Source organism: Epinephelus lanceolatus, chromosome 18 (assembly GCF_041903045.1).
Source record: "Epinephelus lanceolatus isolate andai-2023 chromosome 18, ASM4190304v1, whole genome shotgun sequence".
Taxonomy (NCBI): Eukaryota; Metazoa; Chordata; class Actinopteri; order Perciformes; family Serranidae; genus Epinephelus; species Epinephelus lanceolatus.
The window spans coordinates 43,727,501-43,742,500 of NC_135751.1; the positions used below are offsets into that span (position 1 = coordinate 43,727,501).

The window sequence follows — 15,000 nt, forward strand, 5'->3', positions numbered from 1 at the left end:
TTTAATCAACCTTGATAAGACTCTCTGGACATTTCCAAACTCTAAATGTACTGATCCTGACACTCTTCAGCTCAAGTTCCAGGTCTCTCCCCATGGACAGATGTGTGGCTTTACAAAGATACTAGGAAGTAAAAACATGTAAATGACCTCAGATGTTGTTCGGCTTTGGCTGAATAGGACAAAAGAGTCGACCAAAATGATGTTGCTTTTGATTGAGACAGAGACTGGACTGAAACAAACAAGTCAACAAGATGAAACACTGACTTCCCATTAAAGTCAAACTTCTGTTGGACACATGTTGTCCTGTGTCATGTGTCTTTGTCTCACTCACTAAGAGGGAGACACTCAACAGGACATGTCGTAAATGACCAACTTCAATCAAGTTTGAGTAAAGACAAAACTGATGGTAAAATAATTTACTAAACAAGTAAGTGTAACTTCACTTCACATGTGCCTCAGGTTAAGATCTCACATTATCATTTTATCTGACTGTGTTTAGAAATTCAGACTCCAGACACAGCGCCATCTGGTGGCGTGAAGACGTTTGTGACATTTGAACGTAAGATGTCAATGTAGGTAATTCTAGTCAAAAGTAGAAGAAATCAACTTTTACCTGAAATTACATGATTGATCAATGATTACAGGAGACGTTCGTCACTCTGCCTCCAAATTCACATCCAGAGCTGAAAGTGATGAAGTTTATCAATTCCTTTTGTTTGGGATTCGTTTTGTCTTCACTCTCGTCTTGAAACAGCTACAACTGTACTTTTAAATTTGTAATGCAGTTGAACTTTTTTCAATGATTGACAAGATTCACAGCTGACATACTGAAAATGTGTTTATGAATTTTATTAAAACACTTGATCCTTCACTGGACAGAGAAAGTGTTCACAGCAGAAAGAAAAAAAAAACATGAGAATAAAGTAGTGAACAAAGTCCAACCTCAAAGTCAGACATACGGCATTGCTATTGGCTGTAAGTCTACTCCATTCATTTTACTGTTGAAACACGTTGATAAACACACTCAGGTTGTTTCAACCAGCCATGATGTGCTTCACAAAAGCTGAAAGACAGATATAGAGCTTCTATCAGTCAGTATTTCAGATGTCTCTTTGTGTGTATTTTGTGTTTATAGACTGTGTGCTTTACCTTCATAGTTAATACATCCATTAGCATCTTCCTGTCCTGCCAGCAGCTTGTCCACGTCTCCCTCTGCCATCCTCTCCCCTGTTAATATGAAACATATAACACATTTAGTCATAATATCTGAGCATGCTCAGTGTGGACAACATATGACATGTTGAACAGCTTCATGTTATAACATGTGGGTTCAGAAGTCTGTCAAACCCCCTAACGCTAACCCACTAAAAAAAACATTTACTGCCCATTTACTGTAAGCTGAAACTGTTTTTGTTTTAATTTGATGTGTGTATTTTTGTGGAAATCATGTCATCTATGTTGGTTAACCCTTCACAAAAAGTTTAATAATGATCAGATTCAGTGATCATCATACCCAGAGTGACCAGGACGTGTCTGAGCTCAGCACCCATCATCGTCCCATTTCCTTCTTTATCAAAAACTCGGAGGCCTTCCACAAAATCCTCGTACGTCCCCTGTTAACAGACAGAAAGACAAACTGAGAAATGAATACTTCTGTCGATAAATTAATTCCCTGACTTACATGACATGAAAACCTATGTCATACTTTGTCTTTTGACTGAGCCACATGTTGCAGCATCGGCAGGAAAGTCTCAAAGTCCATCAGTTTACTGTCCATTTCTGTTCAACAAGACAACAGGACAGAAGTAACACTCATGTATGCACAAATGCTAAATTACATTTACTGAAGTCATTCATATGAATGTTCATCTGCTTCACAAGTTGCATCTATTTGCAAACCTACACAAATCTAATATACACACACACACACACACACACACACACCCTCAGGTTTGGGTCGTCCCAGCACTCGAAGGACTTCTGCATTGGTTGGATTTTGTCCAAGAGCTCTCATCACGTCTCCACATTGAGAAAACGATATCTTCATCTGATTATCTTCAGTTCGGTCAAACAGCTGAAATGCTTCTTTAAACTCTACAAATATGACAGAGTTCATATTACAGTCAGTAAAAACATAAAGCTGTCAACAGCTGCTACTCCTGGGCCCAGTATTTCAAAGTGATCTGATAGGATTATCCTGGCCGGATTGGATTAAATCCTGATCTGATCTGAAAACTGGGTATTTCAACACAGATCAAGAGGATCCTGATCCTGAGGATCAGGATTCAGTTTTGGCAATCCAATCCTCCCTTTAATACAGATAAGGGCTGCATTTGGGTATTTCAAAAGTTAAGGCAGATATCTGGATCAATATGATACCAAATTTCAGGATTATTTGGATCCCACCTCAGAGGTGGATTTGACAAATCCTCAGCTCCACTTCTACTAGATGTTGTCAATCAAGATGTTCATTACACTTAATCTAAATTAGTGTTTCGGGTAATTTCAAGCATAGACAAATATTGTTTGGCCATACTTCCTGAAACTGCTGTAAATAAGAGTAACAAATACAGACCTATATCTCAACGTCTAGTTTCACCTAACCCGTTTGTACGAAAACATCCAATATAGGTTAGTGGTCAGACAAAGGCAAGGTAATGCAATGCAAAGCAAATTTATTTGTAAAGCACATTGTTTTCTTTACAGAGTGTGTGTGTGTGTGTGTGTGTGTGTGTTTTACCTTCAATCTGATTGGAGCTGAACTCAATCTGAAAAAGGTGATCAGGGTCAGTCACAGAAACTGCTGATGTGAAATCAGTGATGAATGAGTGCATTTTTTAATACATGAATTATTCACCAAGCTCATTTCTTTTTATAGCCTGAACCAGATATATTTGAATGTACAGTTTTTATAAGGTGTATTTCTACTTAACGTTTGTGTTTATATTTTTTTTTCCATTTGCAGATTTCTGAATATGAAACATAGAGACATATTTATGTGATGCTACATTCAGAGTTAGGAAGAATTTAAACCCCACTAACAGTAAACTCCAGTGGCCCTATAATATCCATGAATTCATGTTCACAACCCAAAACATTTATTCATTAATTCTGCTTCATGAGAAGCTCCCTGTGATTCTAACCCTCAGTGTTCAAAGTCATTAATGTAGTCATTGTGAGACATAAAGTTCAACCATGACATGAGTTTGTTGTCTGAACTTTCATTGAGTTTAAGATCTGAAGGTCAACGTGTAAAAAAAAGAATCTTTAAAACAGCTCTGACACATTAACAAACAGACAGACAGAGACAGACAGACAGACAGACAGACAGACAAACAAACAGAGACACAGACAGACAGACAGACAGACAGACAGACAGACTGACCTTGATGCTGTGTGGATCAAAGTCCAGTTCTTTAGCTGTTTCTGGTTCTGGCAACATTTTCACTGCATCTTTCTTTGGTTCTGGTTTCTTGGGGGACATGGTGGGCAGATGGACAATGAGATAGGATACGATAAAAAGAAAGTACAAAAGAGATAACAGAGGGTGAATGAAGGAAGACAGAGATGAAGAGAAGAGAAAGCAGAGGAGAGTCTTCCGTTAGGTGGTTTAAATACCCGTTAGGTGGTTTAAATACTCGTCATGGTAACAGAACATCATGTCCATTTACGGTCAGAGAATTAAGTGATGAAAGAGTCCTCTCAGGATCTCTGCTGCAGAGAGACAAACTTCAAATAGATCTGAAATAAATTCCACAACCCTCGACTGAACTGACCCAGAACACATCTAGTGAGACCACCACCTGAAATAGAAAGCATATTGACTGTTCTCTACTGAGACCACCTTAAATAGAAAACTTTAATGTCACTGTTATAGCTACATGTGTTCATGATCTGAGAGGAGGGGAGGTGAGGAGAGGAGAGAGGAGAGGAGGAAGCATAAGTTAGCCTGATAAAATGGACTTCCTGTAATGGTGTTAGGTTAGGGGACTGAACAGGAACCACTAATGTGGTCCCCGGGGTGCACTGTCCACCCTGTGGATGGCCACTCCCCCATCCCCATCTTCTCTTACTTAGGTTTTTATGAGCGGTGTATATATTCAATAACGTATTTATTTTATAATTTAATATCATTTGTCCTTAAAGTAAAATTTATATCAAGTATAATTTGCGCTCCTTTTTGCTGTTTTTTTTATGTTTTTTTATTTTTCCATTTTTTTGGCTTTTTTGTTTTTTGTTGTTTGGCTTTATGTATTGTCCTTTTTATGTATGTGTTGTTTTAACCTATGTGTTTTTTTTCTCTTTTTCAGGTGGCTCTCGCGTGACGTTTCATCTGGATTGGGATTTCTTCAGGCTTCGCCGACCTTCAGGTAAGTATGAATGGGGAGATGTTACTCCCTTCAAGGTTGGTGCCAAACTGAATGAACTCTGTGCTTTGTCTCCCTTTTATACTCTTCCCTAGTTGTGTTAATTTTAACTTTATGAATTGTGTTTTAGTAATCGAATAAACTAACTTGTTTTTAGCTGGCTTTTAACTTATTTGTCTTTTAGCTTATATGTATTTTAACTTATATGTATTTTTGTTCTGTAATTTATTTGTATACGTATTTTTTTTAACTTGTTTTTAACCCTGTCAATAAACTATATTCCCCTATGAATTTGTATTTGTGTGTTTACTAATTAATGAATTTATTTAACCTTACTACCCTTCTTCCCTTTCCTTCTTCCTTTCCTTCCCTATACTCATCCTCCATCCTTTACCTCCAACCGGTGACTGTTGTTTTTAACCTTGCGTACCTCGTATATATATCTTTGCCTGAACTGGTGGACTAGGCCAGCGGCTATATACGGAATTAAATCAATGATAATGGCCTTCTTGGCTTATTATGGGGACCTCTAGGGTCAATTTACGGGTTAGGAATTGGGGATAGAAATCCCCTCTCCAGCAATGGAGAGAGGATGGTGCACTGTCCATCACTCCCAGAACGTTCTGACCATGCCGACCCCCTCCAACAACCACCACCCTAAGGTGGTGGGGGTTCAAAAAATTGTGGCTCACTGGCCATTAATAGTGGTCAGCCTGCGCAACGTTTCGGTCTCACTGGACCTTCCTCAGGCGCACCGACCATAAAATAATGAGCCTGTTTGGCTTTACATTTTCCCTTTTGCTTTGCTCTCCTTTCCCTTTCTCCCTTCCAACCTGTTCCAATCTTCCCTTCTCCTCTTCTGTCTACCTCTCTGTACTCTACCCTGTATTTATAATGTCTGCTGGTTTTTAGCTCCGCCTTTTATACTGTGCTGCATTTAGTTTCCCAATGAACTAATTTGTCTTTTTTAACTTGTTTTTAACTTGTTTTTGGCTTATTTTTTAACCAATGAACTGATTTGTTTTGAAATTTGTTTTTAGCTTCTTTTTAACTCATTTTTTTAGCTTGCTTTTTTAACCAATTTGTATTTTAGCTTTTTGTTTTTAACTTATTATGTAATGTATTTATCTTTTAGCTTGTTAATTATTGATGTTTATATTAATTGTTGTATTTAACTTGTTTTTTAACCCTTTTGAATAAACCATATACCCCTATGAATTTGTCTGTGTGTATTTATTTTGCCTAATTAATGAATTTATTAACCCTTCTATCCTTTTCCTTTTTCCCTTTCTATTTCCTTTCCCATTAGGGTTAGGGGTTAGGAGTGGGGGACAGAAATCCCCTCTCCAACTGGAGAGAGGATGGTGCACGGTCCATCACTTCCAGGACATTCCCTTCCATGCTGACCCCCTGGTACCACCACCCTAAGGTGGTGGGTTTTCAAAAAATTAGGCTTGTAGCCTTAATAAAGTCGGCCTTTGCGCAATATTTCGGTCGAGTTTGACCTTCATCAGGCGAGCCGACTGTTAATAATGGGGAGGGCCTAATTTGGCCTCTTCTCACACTCTTCCCGTTTATTTAGTTTTAATTTGTCACTTTGTTTAGTTTTAATTTGTCACTTTGTTTAGTCTTATTTGTCACTTTGTTTAGTCTTAATTTGTCACTTTTTTTAGGTTTACTTTTTTTCACTTTTTTTTAGGCTTAATTTTTGTATTTTTGTACTTTATTCTCCCCTTCCTTTCTCCTTTCTACCCTGTCCCTGTCTTTCCTTCTCCCCATCTGCCTCCCTGTGTCTTCCTACCCTGTATTTATAGTCCCTGAGTCTTTAAGTTTTCTTCGTACGTGCTTTGTTCGTATGTATGTCTTCTTTGACTTCTTTCTTTAAGTTTTCTTCTTTCTTACTTGTTCTTACGTAGTGTTCTTTGACTTTTTTTCTTACTTGTTCTTATATGTGTCTTCTTTGACTTTCTTTCTCTTGTGTTTTTGTTTTTAGTCCCTCTTTCTTATATTTGGTCTTTGTTTGACTTGTTTGTCCTTATTAAATGTCTTCCTTGACTTTCTTTTGACTTGTTTGTCCTTCTTAAGTGTCTTTTTTGACTTTCTTTTAATATAATTTAGGGTTAGGCAATGTTAGGTTTAGGCAAGGGGGGTGGGTAGTTAGGTTTAGGGTTAGGATATTGGGTGGGGGGTCTTAAACTTGGGATAAATCAAGGGGGGTCAGCATGGTCGGGAAGCCCGGAAGGAGGCACTGGCCGGTTAGGAGTGGGGGACAGAAATCCCCTCTCCAACTGGAGAGAGGATGGTGCACGGTCCATCACTTCCAGGACATTCCCTTCCATGCTGACCCCCTGGTACCACCACCCTAAGGTGGTGGGTTTTCAAAAAATTAGGCTTGTAGCCTTAATAAAGTCGGCCTTTGCGCAATATTTCGGTCGAGTTTGACCTTCATCAGGCGAGCCGACTGTTAATAATGGGGAGGGCCTAATTTGGCCTCTTCTCACACTCTTCCCGTTTATTTAGTTTTAATTTGTCACTTTGTTTAGTTTTAATTTGTCACTTTGTTTAGTCTTATTTGTCACTTTGTTTAGTCTTAATTTGTCACTTTTTTTAGGTTTACTTTTTTTCACTTTTTTTTAGGCTTAATTTTTGTATTTTTGTACTTTATTCTCCCCTTCCTTTCTCCTTTCTACCCTGTCCCTGTCTTTCCTTCTCCCCATCTGCCTCCCTGTGTCTTCCTACCCTGTATTTATAGTCCCTGAGTCTTTAAGTTTTCTTCGTACGTGCTTTGTTCGTATGTATGTCTTCTTTGACTTCTTTCTTTAAGTTTTCTTCTTTCTTACTTGTTCTTACGTAGTGTTCTTTGACTTTTTTTCTTACTTGTTCTTATATGTGTCTTCTTTGACTTTCTTTCTCTTGTGTTTTTGTTTTTAGTCCCTCTTTCTTATATTTGGTCTTTGTTTGACTTGTTTGTCCTTATTAAATGTCTTCCTTGACTTTCTTTTGACTTGTTTGTCCTTCTTAAGTGTCTTTTTTGACTTTCTTTTAATATAATTTAGGGTTAGGCAATGTTAGGTTTAGGCAAGGGGGGTGGGTAGTTAGGTTTAGGGTTAGGATATTGGGTGGGGGGTCTTAAACTTGGGATAAATCAAGGGGGGTCAGCATGGTCGGGAAGCCCGGAAGGAGGCACTGGCCGGTTAGGAGTGGGGGACAGAAATCCCCTCTCCAACTGGAGAGAGGATGGTGCACGGTCCATCACTTCCAGGACATTCCCTTCCATGCTGACCCCCTGGTACCACCACCCTAAGGTGGTGGGTTTTCAAAAAATTAGGCTTGTAGCCTTAATAAAGTCGGCCTTTGCGCAATATTTCGGTCGAGTTTGACCTTCATCAGGCGAGCCGACTGTTAATAATGGGGAGGGCCTAATTTGGCCTCTTCTCACACTCTTCCCGTTTATTTAGTTTTAATTTGTCACTTTGTTTAGTTTTAATTTGTCACTTTGTTTAGTCTTATTTGTCACTTTGTTTAGTCTTAATTTGTCACTTTTTTTAGGTTTACTTTTTTTCACTTTTTTTTAGGCTTAATTTTTGTATTTTTGTACTTTATTCTCCCCTTCCTTTCTCCTTTCTACCCTGTCCCTGTCTTTCCTTCTCCCCATCTGCCTCCCTGTGTCTTCCTACCCTGTATTTATAGTCCCTGAGTCTTTAAGTTTTCTTCGTACGTGCTTTGTTCGTATGTATGTCTTCTTTGACTTCTTTCTTTAAGTTTTCTTCTTTCTTACTTGTTCTTACGTAGTGTTCTTTGACTTTTTTTCTTACTTGTTCTTATATGTGTCTTCTTTGACTTTCTTTCTCTTGTGTTTTTGTTTTTAGTCCCTCTTTCTTATATTTGGTCTTTGTTTGACTTGTTTGTCCTTATTAAATGTCTTCCTTGACTTTCTTTTGACTTGTTTGTCCTTCTTAAGTGTCTTTTTTGACTTTCTTTTAATATAATTTAGGGTTAGGCAATGTTAGGTTTAGGCAAGGGGGGTGGGTAGTTAGGTTTAGGGTTAGGATATTGGGTGGGGGGTCTTAAACTTGGGATAAATCAAGGGGGGTCAGCATGGTCGGGAAGCCCGGAAGGAGGCACTGGCCGGTTAGGAGTGGGGGACAGAAATCCCCTCTCCAACTGGAGAGAGGATGGTGCACGGTCCATCACTTCCAGGACATTCCCTTCCATGCTGACCCCCTGGTACCACCACCCTAAGGTGGTGGGTTTTCAAAAAATTAGGCTTGTAGCCTTAATAAAGTCGGCCTTTGCGCAATATTTCGGTCGAGTTTGACCTTCATCAGGCGAGCCGACTGTTAATAATGGGGAGGGCCTAATTTGGCCTCTTCTCACACTCTTCCCGTTTATTTAGTTTTAATTTGTCACTTTGTTTAGTTTTAATTTGTCACTTTGTTTAGTCTTATTTGTCACTTTGTTTAGTCTTAATTTGTCACTTTTTTTAGGTTTACTTTTTTTCACTTTTTTTTAGGCTTAATTTTTGTATTTTTGTACTTTATTCTCCCCTTCCTTTCTCCTTTCTACCCTGTCCCTGTCTTTCCTTCTCCCCATCTGCCTCCCTGTGTCTTCCTACCCTGTATTTATAGTCCCTGAGTCTTTAAGTTTTCTTCGTACGTGCTTTGTTCGTATGTATGTCTTCTTTGACTTCTTTCTTTAAGTTTTCTTCTTTCTTACTTGTTCTTACGTAGTGTTCTTTGACTTTTTTTCTTACTTGTTCTTATATGTGTCTTCTTTGACTTTCTTTCTCTTGTGTTTTTGTTTTTAGTCCCTCTTTCTTATATTTGGTCTTTGTTTGACTTGTTTGTCCTTATTAAATGTCTTCCTTGACTTTCTTTTGACTTGTTTGTCCTTCTTAAGTGTCTTTTTTGACTTTCTTTTAATATAATTTAGGGTTAGGCAATGTTAGGTTTAGGCAAGGGGGGTGGGTAGTTAGGTTTAGGGTTAGGATATTGGGTGGGGGGTCTTAAACTTGGGATAAATCAAGGGGGGTCAGCATGGTCGGGAAGCCCGGAAGGAGGCACTGGCCGGTTAGGAGTGGGGGACAGAAATCCCCTCTCCAACTGGAGAGAGGATGGTGCACGGTCCATCACTTCCAGGACATTCCCTTCCATGCTGACCCCCTGGTACCACCACCCTAAGGTGGTGGGTTTTCAAAAAATTAGGCTTGTAGCCTTAATAAAGTCGGCCTTTGCGCAATATTTCGGTCGAGTTTGACCTTCATCAGGCGAGCCGACTGTTAATAATGGGGAGGGCCTAATTTGGCCTCTTCTCACACTCTTCCCGTTTATTTAGTTTTAATTTGTCACTTTGTTTAGTTTTAATTTGTCACTTTGTTTAGTCTTATTTGTCACTTTGTTTAGTCTTAATTTGTCACTTTTTTTAGGTTTACTTTTTTTCACTTTTTTTTAGGCTTAATTTTTGTATTTTTGTACTTTATTCTCCCCTTCCTTTCTCCTTTCTACCCTGTCCCTGTCTTTCCTTCTCCCCATCTGCCTCCCTGTGTCTTCCTACCCTGTATTTATAGTCCCTGAGTCTTTAAGTTTTCTTCGTACGTGCTTTGTTCGTATGTATGTCTTCTTTGACTTCTTTCTTTAAGTTTTCTTCTTTCTTACTTGTTCTTACGTAGTGTTCTTTGACTTTTTTTCTTACTTGTTCTTATATGTGTCTTCTTTGACTTTCTTTCTCTTGTGTTTTTGTTTTTAGTCCCTCTTTCTTATATTTGGTCTTTGTTTGACTTGTTTGTCCTTATTAAATGTCTTCCTTGACTTTCTTTTGACTTGTTTGTCCTTCTTAAGTGTCTTTTTTGACTTTCTTTTAATATAATTTAGGGTTAGGCAATGTTAGGTTTAGGCAAGGGGGGTGGGTAGTTAGGTTTAGGGTTAGGATATTGGGTGGGGGGTCTTAAACTTGGGATAAATCAAGGGGGGTCAGCATGGTCGGGAAGCCCGGAAGGAGGCACTGGCCGGTTAGGAGTGGGGGACAGAAATCCCCTCTCCAACTGGAGAGAGGATGGTGCACGGTCCATCACTTCCAGGACATTCCCTTCCATGCTGACCCCCTGGTACCACCACCCTAAGGTGGTGGGTTTTCAAAAAATTAGGCTTGTAGCCTTAATAAAGTCGGCCTTTGCGCAATATTTCGGTCGAGTTTGACCTTCATCAGGCGAGCCGACTGTTAATAATGGGGAGGGCCTAATTTGGCCTCTTCTCACACTCTTCCCGTTTATTTAGTTTTAATTTGTCACTTTGTTTAGTTTTAATTTGTCACTTTGTTTAGTCTTATTTGTCACTTTGTTTAGTCTTAATTTGTCACTTTTTTTAGGTTTACTTTTTTTCACTTTTTTTTAGGCTTAATTTTTGTATTTTTGTACTTTATTCTCCCCTTCCTTTCTCCTTTCTACCCTGTCCCTGTCTTTCCTTCTCCCCATCTGCCTCCCTGTGTCTTCCTACCCTGTATTTATAGTCCCTGAGTCTTTAAGTTTTCTTCGTACGTGCTTTGTTCGTATGTATGTCTTCTTTGACTTCTTTCTTTAAGTTTTCTTCTTTCTTACTTGTTCTTACGTAGTGTTCTTTGACTTTTTTTCTTACTTGTTCTTATATGTGTCTTCTTTGACTTTCTTTCTCTTGTGTTTTTGTTTTTAGTCCCTCTTTCTTATATTTGGTCTTTGTTTGACTTGTTTGTCCTTATTAAATGTCTTCCTTGACTTTCTTTTGACTTGTTTGTCCTTCTTAAGTGTCTTTTTTGACTTTCTTTTAATATAATTTAGGGTTAGGCAATGTTAGGTTTAGGCAAGGGGGGTGGGTAGTTAGGTTTAGGGTTAGGATATTGGGTGGGGGGTCTTAAACTTGGGATAAATCAAGGGGGGTCAGCATGGTCGGGAAGCCCGGAAGGAGGCACTGGCCGGTTAGGAGTGGGGGACAGAAATCCCCTCTCCAACTGGAGAGAGGATGGTGCACGGTCCATCACTTCCAGGACATTCCCTTCCATGCTGACCCCCTGGTACCACCACCCTAAGGTGGTGGGTTTTCAAAAAATTAGGCTTGTAGCCTTAATAAAGTCGGCCTTTGCGCAATATTTCGGTCGAGTTTGACCTTCATCAGGCGAGCCGACTGTTAATAATGGGGAGGGCCTAATTTGGCCTCTTCTCACACTCTTCCCGTTTATTTAGTTTTAATTTGTCACTTTGTTTAGTTTTAATTTGTCACTTTGTTTAGTCTTATTTGTCACTTTGTTTAGTCTTAATTTGTCACTTTTTTTAGGTTTACTTTTTTTCACTTTTTTTTAGGCTTAATTTTTGTATTTTTGTACTTTATTCTCCCCTTCCTTTCTCCTTTCTACCCTGTCCCTGTCTTTCCTTCTCCCCATCTGCCTCCCTGTGTCTTCCTACCCTGTATTTATAGTCCCTGAGTCTTTAAGTTTTCTTCGTACGTGCTTTGTTCGTATGTATGTCTTCTTTGACTTCTTTCTTTAAGTTTTCTTCTTTCTTACTTGTTCTTACGTAGTGTTCTTTGACTTTTTTTCTTACTTGTTCTTATATGTGTCTTCTTTGACTTTCTTTCTCTTGTGTTTTTGTTTTTAGTCCCTCTTTCTTATATTTGGTCTTTGTTTGACTTGTTTGTCCTTATTAAATGTCTTCCTTGACTTTCTTTTGACTTGTTTGTCCTTCTTAAGTGTCTTTTTTGACTTTCTTTTAATATAATTTAGGGTTAGGCAATGTTAGGTTTAGGCAAGGGGGGTGGGTAGTTAGGTTTAGGGTTAGGATATTGGGTGGGGGGTCTTAAACTTGGGATAAATCAAGGGGGGTCAGCATGGTCGGGAAGCCCGGAAGGAGGCACTGGCCGGTTAGGAGTGGGGGACAGAAATCCCCTCTCCAACTGGAGAGAGGATGGTGCACGGTCCATCACTTCCAGGACATTCCCTTCCATGCTGACCCCCTGGTACCACCACCCTAAGGTGGTGGGTTTTCAAAAAATTAGGCTTGTAGCCTTAATAAAGTCGGCCTTTGCGCAATATTTCGGTCGAGTTTGACCTTCATCAGGCGAGCCGACTGTTAATAATGGGGAGGGCCTAATTTGGCCTCTTCTCACACTCTTCCCGTTTATTTAGTTTTAATTTGTCACTTTGTTTAGTTTTAATTTGTCACTTTGTTTAGTCTTATTTGTCACTTTGTTTAGTCTTAATTTGTCACTTTTTTTAGGTTTACTTTTTTTCACTTTTTTTTAGGCTTAATTTTTGTATTTTTGTACTTTATTCTCCCCTTCCTTTCTCCTTTCTACCCTGTCCCTGTCTTTCCTTCTCCCCATCTGCCTCCCTGTGTCTTCCTACCCTGTATTTATAGTCCCTGAGTCTTTAAGTTTTCTTCGTACGTGCTTTGTTCGTATGTATGTCTTCTTTGACTTCTTTCTTTAAGTTTTCTTCTTTCTTACTTGTTCTTACGTAGTGTTCTTTGACTTTTTTTCTTACTTGTTCTTATATGTGTCTTCTTTGACTTTCTTTCTCTTGTGTTTTTGTTTTTAGTCCCTCTTTCTTATATTTGGTCTTTGTTTGACTTGTTTGTCCTTATTAAATGTCTTCCTTGACTTTCTTTTGACTTGTTTGTCCTTCTTAAGTGTCTTTTTTGACTTTCTTTTAATATAATTTAGGGTTAGGCAATGTTAGGTTTAGGCAAGGGGGGTGGGTAGTTAGGTTTAGGGTTAGGATATTGGGTGGGGGGTCTTAAACTTGGGATAAATCAAGGGGGGTCAGCATGGTCGGGAAGCCCGGAAGGAGGCACTGGCCGGTTAGGAGTGGGGGACAGAAATCCCCTCTCCAACTGGAGAGAGGATGGTGCACGGTCCATCACTTCCAGGACATTCCCTTCCATGCTGACCCCCTGGTACCACCACCCTAAGGTGGTGGGTTTTCAAAAAATTAGGCTTGTAGCCTTAATAAAGTCGGCCTTTGCGCAATATTTCGGTCGAGTTTGACCTTCATCAGGCGAGCCGACTGTTAATAATGGGGAGGGCCTAATTTGGCCTCTTCTCACACTCTTCCCGTTTATTTAGTTTTAATTTGTCACTTTGTTTAGTTTTAATTTGTCACTTTGTTTAGTCTTATTTGTCACTTTGTTTAGTCTTAATTTGTCACTTTTTTTAGGTTTACTTTTTTTCACTTTTTTTTAGGCTTAATTTTTGTATTTTTGTACTTTATTCTCCCCTTCCTTTCTCCTTTCTACCCTGTCCCTGTCTTTCCTTCTCCCCATCTGCCTCCCTGTGTCTTCCTACCCTGTATTTATAGTCCCTGAGTCTTTAAGTTTTCTTCGTACGTGCTTTGTTCGTATGTATGTCTTCTTTGACTTCTTTCTTTAAGTTTTCTTCTTTCTTACTTGTTCTTACGTAGTGTTCTTTGACTTTTTTTCTTACTTGTTCTTATATGTGTCTTCTTTGACTTTCTTTCTCTTGTGTTTTTGTTTTTAGTCCCTCTTTCTTATATTTGGTCTTTGTTTGACTTGTTTGTCCTTATTAAATGTCTTCCTTGACTTTCTTTTGACTTGTTTGTCCTTCTTAAGTGTCTTTTTTGACTTTCTTTTAATATAATTTAGGGTTAGGCAATGTTAGGTTTAGGCAAGGGGGGTGGGTAGTTAGGTTTAGGGTTAGGATATTGGGTGGGGGGTCTTAAACTTGGGATAAATCAAGGGGGGTCAGCATGGTCGGGAAGCCCGGAAGGAGGCACTGGCCGGTTAGGAGTGGGGGACAGAAATCCCCTCTCCAACTGGAGAGAGGATGGTGCACGGTCCATCACTTCCAGGACATTCCCTTCCATGCTGACCCCCTGGTACCACCACCCTAAGGTGGTGGGTTTTCAAAAAATTAGGCTTGTAGCCTTAATAAAGTCGGCCTTTGCGCAATATTTCGGTCGAGTTTGACCTTCATCAGGCGAGCCGACTGTTAATAATGGGGAGGGCCTAATTTGGCCTCTTCTCACACTCTTCCCGTTTATTTAGTTTTAATTTGTCACTTTGTTTAGTTTTAATTTGTCACTTTGTTTAGTCTTATTTGTCACTTTGTTTAGTCTTAATTTGTCACTTTTTTTAGGTTTACTTTTTTTCACTTTTTTTTAGGCTTAATTTTTGTATTTTTGTACTTTATTCTCCCCTTCCTTTCTCCTTTCTACCCTGTCCCTGTCTTTCCTTCTCCCCATCTGCCTCCCTGTGTCTTCCTACCCTGTATTTATAGTCCCTGAGTCTTTAAGTTTTCTTCGTACGTGCTTTGTTCGTATGTATGTCTTCTTTGACTTCTTTCTTTAAGTTTTCTTCTTTCTTACTTGTTCTTACGTAGTGTTCTTTGACTTTTTTTCTTACTTGTTCTTATATGTGTCTTCTTTGACTTTCTTTCTCTTGTGTTTTTGTTTTTAGTCCCTCTTTCTTATATTTGGTCTTTGTTTGACTTGTTTGTCCTTATTAAATGTCTTCCTTGACTTTCTTTTGACTTGTTTGTCCTTCTTAAGTGTCTTTTTTGACTTTCTTTTAATATAATTTAGGGTTAGGCAATGTTAGGTTTAGGCAAGGGGGGTGGGTAGTTAGGTTTAGGGTTAGGATATTGGGTGGGGGGTC

At 39.0% G+C, this 15,000-nt stretch overlaps 1 protein-coding gene across 1 annotated transcript; it reads right to left on the reverse strand.

The window, feature by feature from the left end:
• Positions 1-834: 834 nt before the first annotated feature.
• Positions 835-3,589, reverse strand: myl4 (myosin, light chain 4, alkali; atrial, embryonic). Its single transcript, XM_033645261.1, has 7 exons — positions 3,386-3,589; positions 2,741-2,768; positions 1,945-2,094; positions 1,706-1,779; positions 1,514-1,613; positions 1,150-1,227; positions 835-1,063 (listed from the first exon to the last, which is right to left on the reverse strand). The coding sequence occupies exons 1-7, from the start codon at positions 3,482-3,484 to the stop codon at positions 1,035-1,037; spliced, it is 558 nt and encodes a 185-aa protein (XP_033501152.1). The 5' UTR covers positions 3,485-3,589; the 3' UTR covers positions 835-1,034.
• Between the last annotated feature and the right edge of the window lie 11,411 nt (positions 3,590-15,000).

Excerpts from the sequence above, each read along its gene's own strand:
- myl4 (XM_033645261.1), bottom strand. The coding sequence starts at position 3,484 with ATGTCCCCCAAGAAACCAGAACCAAAGAAAGATGCAGTGAAAATGTTG. Across the intron at positions 1,780-1,944 it reads GGGACGACCCAAACCTGAGG|AAATGGACAGTAAACTGATG; the intron begins GTGTGTGTGTGT and ends CTTGTTGAACAG. Across the intron at positions 1,064-1,149 it reads TGGATGTATTAACTATGAAG|CTTTTGTGAAGCACATCATG; the intron begins GTAAAGCACACA and ends TCTGTCTTTCAG.